This window comes from Scomber japonicus, chromosome 4, assembly GCF_027409825.1.
Source record: "Scomber japonicus isolate fScoJap1 chromosome 4, fScoJap1.pri, whole genome shotgun sequence".
In the NCBI taxonomy this organism is placed as follows: domain Eukaryota; kingdom Metazoa; phylum Chordata; class Actinopteri; order Scombriformes; family Scombridae; genus Scomber; species Scomber japonicus.
In genome coordinates this window covers 2,483,451-2,499,490 of record NC_070581.1, presented here as the reverse complement: position 1 = coordinate 2,499,490, position 16,040 = coordinate 2,483,451, and the positions used below count along the sequence as shown (strand labels likewise).

General features: G+C 43.2%; 1 protein-coding gene across 1 annotated transcript; it reads left to right on the top strand.

Annotated features, from left to right (window-relative positions):
* Positions 1 to 2,553: 2,553 nt before the first annotated feature.
* LOC128357019 (uncharacterized) lies at positions 2,554 to 3,777 on the top strand. Its single transcript, XM_053317234.1, has 5 exons — positions 2,554 to 2,652; positions 2,771 to 2,840; positions 2,971 to 3,074; positions 3,156 to 3,431; positions 3,555 to 3,777. Exons 1-5 carry the CDS (start codon positions 2,554 to 2,556, stop codon positions 3,699 to 3,701), a joined length of 696 nt encoding a protein of 231 aa, XP_053173209.1. The 3' UTR covers positions 3,702 to 3,777.
* Positions 3,778 to 16,040: the final 12,263 nt, after the last annotated feature.

Sequence of the window (16,040 nt, the reverse complement as noted above, 5' to 3'; positions counted from 1 at the left end):
TAATATTATAACTTTATTCTGTTAATATTATAACTCTGTTAATATTATAACTTTATTCTGTTAATATTATAACTCTGTTAATATTATAACTCTGTTAATATTATAACTTTATTCTGTTAATATTATAACTTTATTCTGTTAATATTATAACTCTGTTAATATTATAACTTTATTCTGTTAATATTATAACTCTGTTAATATTATAACTCTGTTAATATTATAACTTTATTCTGTTAATATTATAACTTTATTCTGTTAATATTATAACTCTGTTAATATTATAACTTTATTCTGTTAATATTATAACTCTGTTAATATTATAACTCTGTTAATATTATAACTTTATTCTGTTAATATTATAACTCTGTTAATATTATAACTCTGTTAATATTATAACTTTATTCTGTTAATATTATAACTCTGTTAATATTATAACTCTGTTAATATTATAACTTTATTCTGTTAATATTATAACTCTGTTAATATTATAACTCTGTTAATATTATAACTTTATTCTGTTAATATTATAACTTTATTCTGTTAATATTATAACTTTATTCTGTTAATATTATAACTTTATTCTGTTAATATTATAACTTTATTCTGTTAATATTATAACTTTATTCTGTTCATATTATGCCAGATTAATATTTTCAGTTATTTTTATTGAAGGCCATGCACTGCATTTATAGTTTATTATGATCGCTCGCCCATGACGTGTATACTCACTATGTGACAACTGTTATTTGACGGGGAGTTAACTATCATTCAAATTTGATGTGTGTGTGTGTGTGTGTGTGTGTGTGTGTGTCGGTTTATCGACTGTCAATGATGTGCCTGAAATAGCCATGTTTACAGCCACTAATGTTAACTTTAGCACCGACAAACACATAATAGTGGTCATTTAAATATCGGTTCATGGGATTTATTAATGTATGACTCATAATATGATTTTATCTACTATATATATATATATCATAATATCCTACTGCACTTACACTGCTGCTATTACGGTAATAAGTCTTATCTGCTGGGAGGACATGAGTGCTGTCATGCTTTGTTAAATTAGCTTCATTAAATACATTTGCTTGGGAGAAGCTTTCCTATGCAGACTTTGTTCTTAGTCTTATTCAATTATAAATATTATACACCCAAGTATGTTAAAACTTATTTAAAATACTCCACTGTGTAATGAAGCAATAAAGCCCATTTCAATATATTATACAGTAATATATGTTAGAAAAATAATATTGTTGCTAATATATATAGTTGCTATTTGTTATTGCTAGCTGAGTGCTAATACTTGTGAATGATTGACTGCCACCCTGCTACCTATGGACACAGGCATTACATGTTATAGGTGTGTAATATTGCTGCTCATATTTTTGGTAGCTATCTAACTCATTTACATTTGTCTTTTAATTCCAGTTTGATCAAAGTTTTGAGCGGTTTTGCTGCTTCCTGAGCTTGACTTGCGTTGGATTGCCTCACCTCACCTCACCTGACCTCACCTCATCTCACCTCACCTCACCTCACTTCACCTCACCTCACCTCACCTCACCTCACCTCACCTCACCTTACTTCACTTCACCTCACCTCACTTCACCTCACCTCACCTCACTTCACCTCACCTCACTTCACCTCACCTCACCTCACCTTACTTCACTTCACCTCACTTCACCTCACCTCACCTCACTTCACCTCACCTCACCTGACCTCACCTCACCTCACCTCACCTCACCTCACTTCACCTCACCTCACCTCACCTCACCTCACCTCACCTCACCTTACTTCACTTCACCTCACCTCACTTCACCTCACCTCACCTCACTTCACCTCACCTCACTTCACCTCACCTCACCTCACCTCACCTCACCTCACTTCACCTCACCTCACTTCACCTCACCTTACTTCACCTCACCTTACTTCACCTCACCTCACCTCACCTCACCTCACCTCACCTCACCTCACCTCACCTCACTTCACCTCACCTTACTTCACCTCACCTCACCTCACTTCACCTCACCTCACTTCACCTCACCTCACCTCACCTCACCTCACTTCACCTCACCTCACTTCACCTCACCTTACTTCACCTCACCTTACTTCACCTCACCTCACCTCACCTCACCTCACCTCACCTCACCTCACCTCACCTCACTTCACCTCACCTTACTTCACCTCACCTTACTTCACCTCACCTCACCTCACCTCACCTTACTTCACCTCACCTCACCTCACCTTACTTCACCTCACCTCACCTCACCTCACCTTACTTCACCTCACCTCACCTCACCTCACCTTACTTCACCTCACCTCACCTCACTTCACCTCACTTCACTTCACCTCACTTCACTTCACTTCACCTCACCTCACTTCACCTCACCTCACTTCACCTGACTTCACTTAACCTCACCTCATTGTTGATATTTTTCTGATTAATTTCTATTTTAGATTTCATATATTGAGGATCAATTGTTTAGGTTAGGTTTTAGTTTAGGCTTAACGCCCTTTTGTTTGGAGGGATTTGTTTTGTGTGTAGTGTTTTTCAGGATGCCGCGGAAGGGAAGGCGATCCCAGGCCCAGAAGCAGCGCTGGAGCACGGTCCAGGACCCTGACCGCCCCCCCTGCACCCTCTCTCCAGTCAACAACGTATGTATGACCAGAAATGAAACACACACTCATTTAAATGACTCATAGACTCTTCACTGAGACACGTTTACACCATCCGTACCATGTTAAGTTAAATCTGGTTATCATTTGTCATCAGGTGGTTGGAGCCACCCTGCCAGCCAGACCGTTCTGGGGTGAGGATGAAGTGCGTGCGGAGTTTTATGCACGTGAGTATTCAGCTGTTTTATTTGTTTTTATGTATTTGTGTTTACTATACACTTCTGCTAAGAGCTCAATGCCAATAAAGGGTTAGTCATTATTACTCATTAATCTTATGTTCCATCCTTTTCTAAACAGGCCGTGGCACCGGGAGGCGCCACAAAGTGTTGAAATGGCCAGTTTCCCTCGTCACTGGGCGCAGCCACAAGCTGACCATCCCGCCTGAGTCTCCTGACAAGAAGGTATTATTGTTGTCCATTGTTGGAAGAGAATAATTGATCGTATGTCTTCTTGGTTTTTTTACACTGTATTTATTTTTGCAGTTTGTTCTGATTGTCGGTGACTCCCATCTACGCGCTATTGTAGATGGCATTGTCCCGATGCCAAAGTCCGACACCCTCTGCTTTGGCCTCATGTCGACTCCGGGAGCCAGTGCGTCTCAGATCCGTACTGAGGTTCTACACGCCGTAGTTCCTCGTACTCCTGAGGCCGTCTGTGTGCTGGCTCCCAGCAACAACCTGACTGCCAGCAGGACCGTCGATGAGGCTGCCATCGACTTCGCCAACCTCCTGCAGTCCGTTGGCAACCGCTGGCCTAAGGTAAGCTTTTCTTTCATATCTTATTATTGTTGATTTGGTGTTTTAATGATATTGACTGTGTGGGATTTTTAGTAAAAGAGTAGTCTTTTTATTAATGATCAGGTTTTGTTTTGTTTTCTTCAGGTTTTTGTCGTCGACTTCCCTCCCCGCCTGACTTGTGACCTCGACTACCAGGATCACATGCGTCAGGCATATCGCCGTGTGGCTGCTCGTATGGGTATGTGGAAAAATTTAAGTTTCATACTAATTGAGAAAATATCTATTGCATAAAAAGCAATTCATATAAAGTCACAATACAGTATATCATGATGACTCATGCTTTTGTCCCTCTTTTTCAAGGCGTGAGGTACTTCTTCAGAGCTACGGAGGACTTCCCCACGAGCAATTTGGCGTTGTGGAGCAAGGATGGTGTAAGTACAATATCTGTGTGTGAAACTAAAGTCTGATTTGTAGTTCTTTGTTGTTGCCATTAAGACTTCAGTACATGGCAGACGCTAACTGAAAGTAAAACTTTTTTGTTTTTTTCTTTTCTTATTTTTGCAGGTCCACCTGAGTGATAGTGAGGGGATGGCTATCCTCGCTCGGTTGCTCTCCTCTGCTGCTACAGAGCAACTGAGGACACCACCAGCCCCGCGGGTCTCTCCCAGGCCGTCACCTCCAGTTAGGAAGGTCCTTCCTAAACTGGTTGTGAGGGAGAGTTCCCCTGCTCCACCTGCACCTGACCCCTCTCAGTGGAGAACCGTTGGTCAGGGCGGCAAGGTAATTGATGCATATTATAATGTGTGATGTGATTATAAAATGTTGAATGTGATGTTTGTGAAACGTTTTATGTAGGTTACAATGGTTTAATACGATGTGATGCTTTTTGTCATTGCAGACGAGCCAGCCTGGGGAACCACCCCTGTCCAGTGGTTCACCTGAGCCCAGGATGGCTCAACCGCAGGTTTGTCATTCCTTTCTGCATTTTCTATTATTACTCTAGGATGTGTTATTCTTTGGGTTGTGTTTCTGACAGGCATGATTGTAATCAGAACGCTTTGTGTTTTGTGTTTTTACAGGAGGAGGAGTGCTTCTTGCCACTGAACCCCGTCTGGTTCAGCAGCACCGCCCTACGTGCTATGGAAGAAGTCTCTCCTTCTCACCTGTCTTGCCTGGCGGACTTCAAGCCCTCTCCTAAGCCCAAGAAGGTCAGTTTCAAACTTGTATCTCTGGACGCTTTTATCTAGAGTCTTATCTTTACTGAACGTTAATGTTACGTATATAATGTATATATTTAAAATGTTATATAAACTATAATAATAGTCTTTAAGTGAACTCTGCTATCCATAGATATAATTGTAATGTATATTGTTGTGTAACTATAGCGATGTTACTTAAAGTATTTGTTTTTATGTTTTATTTGAAGTCAAAGGTTGCGTCCCGGTCCCGAGCCAAGAGCCGACCTCCTCGTCGCCGCCGTTCTCCAGTGAACAAGGTATGTTACTACTTATGACAACTGACACATGCTGGGGATTTGTAGCTCACTCACTTCAGAAAGTTTAATATTAGGGTTCCCACAGGTCCTTAAAATACTGGAAAGACTTTGAAAAAATCCAGGCTTTGGAAAGTGTTTGAAAATAAGAGACAAAGGTCATTAAAAGTGCTTGAATATATACTTTACCCAAGTTGTGTGATTAATGTTTATACTGATTAACGCTGCTTGCATTGGATCACCATATGGTCCTTGAATTTGTGGGAATTGGACCTGGAAAGTCCTTGAAAGGTCCTTGAATTTGATGTTAACCAAAGAGTGTGAACCCTGTGATATGTATGTTATATTTTCTCAGACGGTTGGAACACCCCCAGCCAGATTGTCCTGGAGTTCGGACGAGGGCGCACCTTTAGGCCCAGCCTCCTCTGCTGTGACGGTATGTCGTCCCCCCTCTTCTATCCATTTATAATTTGTTAATAGTGCTAATGTTTGCCAAAGGGTGCAATAATATTTATAATAATTATTTAAATGCTTTAACAGCAGCAGTACCACTATGCTTCCTCTCATATAACTTTATATCAAGAGTGCATTTTGTAATTTTAATGATTCAAGTTTAATTGATATTTTATTTGATGATGCAGATTACACTTAAAATACTTAAAATACATTTTCATTGGTAACAATGAAAGGCTTCCCCTTTGGTTGATACAATGTGATGCTTTTTGTCATTACAGGCTCACCAGCCTAGGGAACCTCGGGAGTCCACAGGTTCACCTCAGCCCAGGATGGCTCACCAGCAGGTTTGTTGTTATAATAATATTTAAATATAATATTCCTTTAGGATGTATTTATCATTCTTTGGTTTGTGTTTCTGACAGGACAGATTGTAATCAGAAGTCAACCTGTGTTTTGTTTTTCAGGAGGAGTGCTCCCCCCCGCTGAACACCGTCCGGTTCAGCAGTGTGGACTACATGCTTGCTCCTGAGCCTAACACGGTAAGTTACCTGACTCAGATTTCATCTGTATAACACTGAACATGCAGCTCTCTCATTTACAAAATACACAGCTAAATTGTCCACAGTTTAATTCACAATGTTTCCTCTCATCTATCATCAGCTGGTTGGATCACCTCTGACCAGAGTGTTCTGCTCAGATGAGACAGAAACCCCCTGCTGTTCCCCGCCTGCAAAAGTAAGGTTTAGTCCCTTTCAGTAACATGCATCATCTCACTAAACGTCTTCCTCCTACTAAAATGTTGCTGCTTTATGTATTCAGATGGCCAGAGGTCTGATGTCTTCACCAGATGGACAGGTCTGGACCATCAAGGATGCAGGCTGCCATTCTACTTTACCTGATGAGGTATATTAAGTCTCCACAATTGACTCACACTGAATATTTACAGTACATTCAACTGCATCAAAACCAAACCTTACTTCATAGTAAATCTTTGCCATAATAACTAGCTCTTTCTCTGCAGATCATATTTATCTACAATCACGCATCACTACTTTTTATGTCCGTGTGGTTCTCCTCAATTCAAAAACATTAAAAGAGAATGACCAATTTTAGAATGAATGCAAAATGTAAATACAAGGTAGCTTGATTCATATGTGGAAATTTGTTAACAAAAGTAATTTGACATAATCTCACAAATTATTCTGACATTAATAATGGTGATGGAACAATTTTCTGAGTGTAATGATGGTGGTGAGTTTTTTACAAATCTTGAAATATCAGTGCTATGAAGACTCAGCATGTGAAAATCTCTTCATAAAGGTGGCTGTCCATAGGAAACTGATTGTCAAAACATGGATAGTTAAAGATATTGCTTAGCCTTGTCCGCTTACAAACGTTAGAAGGAGGTAACAGAGATTAACATTATGATTCATGATGATAGTAATAACAATATAACTGTCTGCTATGAAAGCAATTTGTATAACAATGATAAAATGATAAAAAATTACAACATTCCTTCATAAAATAATTTCAGGATTCCGTCATGGGACCAGGTCAGCGCATTCAATCCGTGAGGGCGTCTCATTCCCAGGGAGATAACAGGTATGGACTCTTTTCTCGCAACAGTCAGTGCACTTGCATGGCTCTCACCTTTCTGGCCTACCACAATGAGGGGTTGCATTTCGACACAATTTCCCTCGACAGAGTGCTGGAACAGGGAAATGCACTCTACGTCGGCGTTAAACGGCAGCTTTTGTTGGACGGAACATTCCAGAGTGACCATTTGACCATAGAGGAGATGCCCAAACAGGTCTTGACAGAGAGACATGTTTACAGTGTAAACATGAACGAGTCAGATCTGATGGTCGGTCGCCTGAGAGTGGAAGAAGACAGTGGTCTACTGTCCCTTGCCACACACCTGGAATGCCTGTCACAAGATGTCCGCCATGCTATCCTCTTGGTAACCCCGGAGTGCTTTGCGGTTTTCCGAACGACATCTGGACGCTATGGATTGTTTGATTCCCACTCAAGATCTGAGACAGGTTTGCCACAGCCTGGAGGAACTGCAATTATGCAGACCTTCAGTGACCTGACTGACTTGGCCCAGCACTTGGATGAGCTTTTCAAAGAACGTGGTCCACATGCAAGCTTTGAATTGATGCCCGTTTCCTTTCAAAGTGAGCATGGTTCAAGTGAGACCCCTGGGCAGTCAGTGGATGTACAGATGAGTGTGGATGCCAACAACCCAACTGATGATCAACAACCAGAGTATTTGGACTTCAATCAAGCAGTCAACATCACACATCGTACTCAAAAAGCAACGCAGGATATTTCAAAACTAAGCAAGGGAAAGCGAAGGAGAGCGATGCGTAAAGGAAGTGTAAAACCTGGAAGCACGAGAACAAGTAAAAGCCAATATGAGAAGAGGAAATATGCCAGCAGTACAGAATTTCGGATGAAAAAAATGCAGGCAATGAAAAACAAGTATGCACAGGACCGTCATCATCGAAATCAGAAGAAGGAATACATCACAAGACGATACAACACGGATCCTACTTTTCAGAGCAGGCAGAAAATGTACCTGAGGAAGAGGTACAACACCGATGCTGCTTTTCAGGTCAGACAGAAAATGTACCTGAGGAAGAGATACAACACCGATGCTGCTTTTCAGGTCAGACAGAAAATGTACCTGAGGGAGCGGTACAGCACCGATCCTGCTTTTCAGGTCAGACACAAAATGTACCTGAGAACGAAGTACCACCACAACCCAGAATTCAGGCTGCATCATATACAACGCTGCAGTCAGAATAAAAAGGATAGACTGGCCAGAAATGTCGTCCTTCGTATTCGTCACAAGTTGCAGTGTGCAATGAGAATACGGAGGAAATATAGAGACATTGAGAGCCACCACCCGGAAACTCCACAGCCTGCAGTCAATCCTGGAATGCAAGCTGCTATAGCTTCATTTCGGCATAGGATTCGACGTGGACCCACCCATGCTTGCACAGCGTGCCACAGAGCTCTCTTCCCGGATCAGGTGAAGAATTGCAACAGATCGAAATATGTTAAAAACCTTGGCGTGGTGGCTGCTTGCTTGACAGGTAAGTATATCCATGTCTGCGACGGTGAATGCTTAGCCCCTTGCACCGTACCACAAGACAGGATGCAGGAGTGGATCTGCCACACCTGCGACAGCCACTTGATGAGAGGACAGACGCCGCCCATTGCAGTCGCTAATAACCTGGAGCTAGCATCCATTCCCGCGGAGCTAGACAGGTTAAATGTCCTGGAAAGGCAGCTGATCGCGAAAATCTTGCCATTCGCGAAAATCGTCGCACTGCCGAAAGGACAGCAACGGGCAGTACATGGCGCTGTTGTGTGTGTACCATCAGAGATGGAAGCCACAGTTAACTCTCTGCCAAGGCCTAGCTCTGAAGCTCAGCTGTTGCAAGTGAAGCTGAAGAGGAACATCAAATTCAAGGGACATCAGCACTTCTACACAGTTGACATGAAGAATGTGCTAGCAGGACTCAGGAAATTGAAAGCAACGCATCCGGAATACAGCAACATAACCATAGACGAGGACGCTACATTTGAAAGTCTACATGGTGATCAGTCAGAAGAGGACAACACAGATGCTGCACAGCCTGAGGAACCGGAGGAAATGACAACCATGGCTAATGCAAGAGATCAAGAAAAGGAGGACCTTAGGCCTGGCCTGACATTGGACTCTTGCATGCAGCCTCCTGACATAGCACAGGAAGTGCTATCATATGGAGATGGAATATTCAGCGTCGCTCCTGCACAAGGAAACAAACCGGTCAGCTTCTTTGCCGTGCCAAAACTAGAAGCAATGGCCTTTCCTGTGCAGTTCCCAACTGGACACAACACGTTGGATGAGGTCAGGGAAATCAAATTGTCCCCAACCAAGTATTTCAACGCGAGGCTACTATGTGTGGATACCCGGTTTGCGAAGGACCAAACCTACCTGTTCTTCTCGCAATTTGTAACCGAGACACACATAGCTACTAACAGCATGTCGATCCAGACACGGAAGGGAAAGAAGAGGACCAAGGATGGACGGAAAATTTCTAATCAGATGCTCCAGGACAAAGAAGAGTTGGAGAAACTCATCCAAAATAAGGAAGCGACGCGTTTTATGCAACCCCTTAGAGGCACTCCGGCCTACTGGGAAAAAACGCTGAGAGACCTTCACGCCATGGTCAGACAGATAGGAAAGCCAACGTTTTTTATCACCTTTTCCGCTGCTGAAATGAGATGGCCTGAAGTAATTGAGGTCATAAAAGCGCAGCAAGGTGAGGAAGTGGACTTTTCGGACCTCGACTGGAATGAAAAATGCGAGATTCTCCGGAGCAACCCCGTCACTGTCATGCGCATGTTCGAGAAGAGAGTGGATGCGCTCATGACAGATCTGATCCTGTCACCTGCCCAGCCCATTGGGCCGGTGGAGGATTACTTTTATCGGGTGGAGTTTCAAGCAAGAGGAAGTCCACATATTCATATGCTGGTTTGGATCAAGGATGCACCAGTAATTGATGATGTAGAGGACGCGGTTCAGATGGAAAAACTCGTCAACTTCATCGACCGCTACATCAGCTGCCAGATGCCGGACAAGGAAGCAGACCCCGAGCTCCACAAGACTGTGTCTGAAGTTCAGATTCACAGCCGGAACCATTCAAAATCGTGCAGGAAAGGAAATGTAGCCTGCAGATTTGGTTTCCCGAAGCTCCCCATGGAGAAAACTAGGATCACCTCCCCTCCCTGCGACCCCTCTGATGATGAAGACGACGACGAAGAAGAAAAAGATGGCCAGAAAAAGAAATGTGGCAAGGATTCCAAAAGGAAGTCCAAGAAGAAAGAAGAGCTTCAAAAATGGGCCAAGGACAAATTAAAACCGATGAGAGATTTTCTCATGGACCCAAAAGAAACATTCAAAGATTTGTCAGAGTTGCTGGCGAAATGCAACCTGACCCACCAGGACTATCTAGACTGCGTCGATGCCCTCACTTACGGAATGGTCGTCATGATGAAGCGTGACCCTAAGGACAGCTGGGTAAATGGATACAACGCTGATCTGCTGCGAGCTTGGAATGCGAACATGGACATACAGTATGTACTTGATGACTACAGTTGCATCATGTACATGATGTCCTATGTGTCTAAGCCGGAGCATGAGATGACGCAGTTCCTCAACACCGTCATTCGCGACGTGAAGGCATCGAATATTAACGAACGCGACGAAATGAAGAAGATCATGCAGGCATACGCGAAGCACAGGGAGGTCAGTGCTCAGGAATCTGTGGCACGAGTATGCAGCCTCCCACTTAAAAAGTGCACGCGTTCCGTCATTTTCATACAGACCGATGAGGATGGTATGAAAATGAGCCTGCCAATGAGCAAACTGATGACCATGCAGCCAGATGAAGTGGATGTGTGGATGCCAGGATTTCCGGAGAAGTATGCACACAGACCTGCAACACATGAATTTCAATTCATGTGTTTGGCTGATTTTGTGTCTCAGTACAGAGTTCTCTATGGACATCAAGTTGAAGGACCGAATGCCATTCCCCTCCAGAATGACAAGGGATTCATTCAGAAGAGGACGACGGGGAAACAGGCCATCATCCGGTTTACTCGCTTCTCGGAGAAGAAACAACCGGAAAAGTTTTATAGGCGGCTGTTAAAACTTTATTACCCTCACAGAGACGATTGTGAGCTGAAAAGTGGAGATAACAAATACGAGGAATTTTACAGATGTGGCCTTAACGGATCGGTAAAACGCATCGTAGATTTGTACAAAAAACTCTACGAGGGACAGGGAAAAGCTCTGGACAAAGCGTTGAAAAAAATTCAAGAGGAAGGACCGATCATCAACGCGTGGAACACGTTTGCGCCAGAGGTGGAAGTGGATCGTGTGGAGTGCATGGCAGAACTCCAAGAGGTAAACCCCCATGATGCCGGAGAACAAGACCAGGTGCCGGATTTTGAAATCCAGGGTAACTTCGGTGGAGCTATACCAGCCATCGAGGTACCGAAATTGAGCCCTGACTTTGTGAGGGGTATGTACCGAAGCCTCAATGAAATGCAAGCGTCGATTTTCTACACCGTGCGTGAATGGTGTTTGCGACGTGTCTGGGGTCACAATCCTGAACCCTTTCACTATTTTATCTCTGGAGGAGCTGGCTGTGGCAAATCCCACGTCATCAAGTCCGTGCATGAGGAGGCAACCAAGATTCTCCGCCAACTTCCCAGGTTTCGCAACGAAGCGGACATGTCCCAGCCTGCGGTGCTTCTTACGGCATTTACTGGTACTGCAGCTTTCAACATTTCTGGAAAAACGCTGCACTCCATTTTGAAACTGCCAAGAAGTCTGAAACCACCGTATCAAGGACTTGGGAATGCACTGGACGACGTGAGAGCGGCACTGTCCAACGCAGAGATATTGATTATCGACGAGATATCGATGGTTTCTAAGCAGCTGTTTGCCTATGTCCATTGGAGATTCCAACAGATCAAAGGCAACAGGAAACCATTTGGAGGGATGTCTGTCCTCGCGGTTGGCGACTTTTACCAGTTGCCACCTCTCGGCAGAGCCAAACCACTCTGCATTTGTGAGGACGATGTTCTTGATCTCTGGAGAGATTTCCAGATGGTCAATCTCACAGAGATCATGCGGCAGAAAGACGACCGTACTTTTGCCGAACTGTTGAACAGGATCAGGACAAAGAGAAGGACTGATCCTCTCAGCGACGACGACAGAGCTCTGCTCGCACAGGCCGTCGCTGAAACCAACGATTGTCCGGCTGATGCCCTCCACATCTTTGCGACGAATAAAGAGGTGGATGCGCACAACTCTGCGACTGTTGCCGCCCTCAACTTACAAGTTGAAGACATTCGGGCCGAGGACTACAAAAAAGACCCCCGAACAGGACGAATGGTCGTGATGGACCATATCATCAAGGGCAACAGAAGGGATTTGCCGGACAACATACAAGCTGCGTGTGGAGCACGGGTCATGGTCATTAGGAATCTGGATATAGAGGATGGCATGGTAAACGGGACTTTTGGAACGATTGCCAACATTGTCATGACCTCTGAAACAGACAGACCAAGGCCCGTGACGCTGATCGGACTTGAATTGGATAATCCCACAGCCGGTCAGAAATTACGCAAGAAGATTCGTGGACCAACGGACAACTTGGTGTACGTTGAAAAGTTTGAGGAAAACACCAGCATAAGAGGAGTGGTACGACGGCAGTTTCCAATGAAACTGGCCTTTGGCTGTACGGCGCACAAAGTGCAAGGTATGACTATGAAGTCTGCAGTGGTGTGTCTGAAGCGTGTGTTTGAACATGGCATGGCCTACGTCGCTCTTAGCCGGACAACTTCGCTTCAGGGTCTGAAGATCATCAACTTTGATGAGAAGAAGATTTATGCTGATCCAAGCATAACGGCAGCGATGGACAATATGTGTCACGCTTCATTCCAGAGTACAAGACCACTTATGCACTTTGTGAAATCAGCAGACCACACTGCTGGTGAAACGTTGACGATCGTCCATCACAACGTGGAAGGACTTCCGTCGCACGTCGACGACCTCAAATGTCACCACGAGTTCAGGCTTGCGGACGTCTTATGTGTTACTGAAACACATTTGACTGGATCCTTCGTTCCCCCAAAGTTCCACTTGGAGGGATACGACATGTTTGCGCGCAACCGACACGTGTCGTACGCAAACAGGGTGGACATGGCTACAAAAGACGGCGGTGGAGTTGCAATTTATTCCAAGTGCAATCTTCAAGCAGAGGCCCGCAGATACTTTCGACATGTGCCGGATCTTGAATTCGCAGTCGTCAAAGTCGAGGCCCCCGTCAGAGTTTTGATAGCCACTGTGTACAGACCACCCAATTTCAGTCTTTCGGAATTTCTTCCGAACATGCGAAGCCTCTTGGACTCCTTGGAGATAATGGCTTCTTGCCAGCCTGTTGTGGTTTGTGGAGACTTCAATGAAGACCTGTTCTCCACAGGAAAGAAAGCCATCCAGGAGTTGTTCCAGTCAAGAGGCTATAGCCAGCTTGTCTCCGCTGCAACAACGGAAAAGCAGACCCTGATTGATCACATTTATATATCACGGCCGGAATCTTGCATTCAATCAGGTGTACTGCAAACGTATTACAGTTACCATAACGCGGTATACTGTATTTTGGCTTCAGCGGGAGACTCTTGATCGCGGCGTCGTTGACGTCGGTGTCGTTGACGTCGGTGTCGTACGGTCGTCTTTTTTTCTTCCCATGTCCAGCCCATCGAAAGCGTTATATAGTAACGGTGCTTGGACATTAGGTACGGATAGGACCAGATTTTTGGTAAGTATTCTCAGTTTGCTTTATTTTTATGGTGGTAATTGTTTTTTCTATTTCATAGTTACTTGTTTTTAACCCTTAGATGCACAAGCTATGCATACAGTGTTATTTCATGCATGGTTGAGTGCTTCTTTGCTATATTTTTGGAAATAAACTTATTTCATACTTTAATATTCAAAATATTCATTAAATATCTTGTCTTTGAAAACCATAAATCATTATTTTTTTCTTTCTCCTTTCTTAAGTAACAAACTAAAATAGTTTTTGTAATATTACATCAAGTTTACACACATGGGTCGAAAATGACCCGTGTATGCAAGTGTGATATTTTTCTTTAAAAATGACAGTTAATTATAACAGTTAATATTTGAAATGTTTATTTGTCTTAATAAAGACTGTAACTAGTACAGTGGGCCCAATTTTTAAAAAAAAACTGTTCCAGGTCGAGGGCGGGAAATATTCAATATTTATTATGAACTTTTTTCAGATTATTAGCTATTGCAATAATAGTAATTCATTTGAATAGGCCTAAACCAGGGTTGCAAAGGGGTGGAAAATTTCGGGTAAATTTCCATGGGAAGTTAAGCTAGGGAAATTTTGGAAATAAAAGGTTCCTATCAAATTCACACTTGCACAGGTCACTTTTGACCCATGTGTGTAAACTTGATGTAGTGTAGTGATAAAAACCTATTTTAGTTCCAACATGTAGACAGAGAAAATGAAAAAAATGATTTATGGTGATCAAAAACAAGATACGTAATGAATAGTTTAAAATATTACATTATTATATGAATATATTTTAAATGATATAGCAAAGAAACACAGCCATGCATGAAATAACATAGGAAATGAATATGGGTCAAAATTCTATTCTGAAAATAAGAATTTGTGATGATCAAAAACAAGATAATTTTACTAATATATATATATTATAATATTTACAATTAAAACTCTGTCGGGTCACTTTTGACCCAACTTGTGCATCAAAGGGTTAATCTAATTACCGGTAGTGAATTTTAATATGTACCCTGTATAGCCCAGTTCTTACTGTGAAATGTAAATGTAATGTAAATGTAACGTGTCATGTAAAACACAGTTGCCATTGTGTATGAAATGTGTTATATAAATAAAGTTGCTTTGCCTTACCTTGCCTTGCCTTCATCTTTTGCTTTTTGTTAAATTATTGTGAAAAATAAAAACATTAAAAACTTCATGTATGTTTATTCATTAGGTAGGTATGTTCATTCTTTCAGCAGGTAGGACCAGCCCGGGTGATTTTTGGTAAGTATTCTAAGTATTTACATCCGTTTCGTATCACGACCAAACTAGCGGTCAGCGTACTCATTTCATTCCAAAGCTTTTTCACTTCCTCCATGACTTTAATGGAGGAAGTGAAAAATTATTTCACATATATTCAAGCGCGTTCTCCATATTTTGCAACCCCAATGTGGTATGGCCCCCATCAGAGTCTGGTCCATTTGCACTGTACTGTTCTCTGTCCTCTCTCTCTCTCTCTCTCTCTTTCTTTCTCCCAGTCCACCCCTCCACCCCCTCCCCATTTATGTTGTCTGTGTGTGTGTGTGTGTGTGTGTGTGTGTGTGTGTGTGTGTGTGTATGTGTATGTGTGAGTGAGAGAGAGAATGTGTGTCTTTGTCTGTGTGTGAGTGTTTGTACACACTGTGTTGTGTACTAACACAGGGTATGTGTGAAGCGTACAGTGCTGTAGTGTAGTGCTTAGAGTTAGTGCACATTGCTACTGCCTTGTGCTCTGTGTGCTACTCTATGCTTAAATCTACTGCCGCTGGCTAGCCTTTCTAATGGAGGGTGAAAAGAGGAGCTGATTATGTTAGCTTCCTCCTGCCAGTATAGAGCCTCTCCACTACCAAGACTCCTGCAGTGCCTCCTCGTGGCCACACACGGTAACTGGGTACCTCACAGTCCCAGGCTAAACTGCAGGGGATCTCGGAGCAGCAGTGGGCCCCAGAGACGCAGCACACAGGCCCACCACTGTGTGGACAAGCCCTGGTGCTCGTCAACCACTGTCCCAGCTATGGGTAAATAGCACCATCCACTCCCTGGTCACAGCCCCCGCCCCCGCCCCCCACACACACATACACACCCTGCCCCCCACTCCCCCCTCCGATGACGCCCTAAGCAACCAGCCATATGGACCATACGTAGATCCACCCTTATGGTAAATGTACGTAATGTACGTAATGTTGTCTGTTGTAGTGAGAGCACCACTAACAACATTGAAGAGAGATACAGAGACAAGTGATAATAACATGTGATAGTAATCTG

What these genes read in the sequence shown, in the direction of transcription:
- LOC128357019 (XM_053317234.1), top strand. Translation starts at nt 2,554, where the DNA reads ATGCCGCGGAAGGGAAGGCGATCCCAGGCCCAGAAGCAGCGCTGGAGC. An exon ending in CCCTCTCTCCAGTCAACAAC is followed by an intron (nt 2,653 to 2,770) that starts GTATGTATGACC and finishes ATTTGTCATCAG; the next exon opens with GTGGTTGGAGCCACCCTGCC. An exon ending in TTGGCAACCGCTGGCCTAAG is followed by an intron (nt 3,432 to 3,554) that starts GTAAGCTTTTCT and finishes TGTTTTCTTCAG; the next exon opens with GTTTTTGTCGTCGACTTCCC.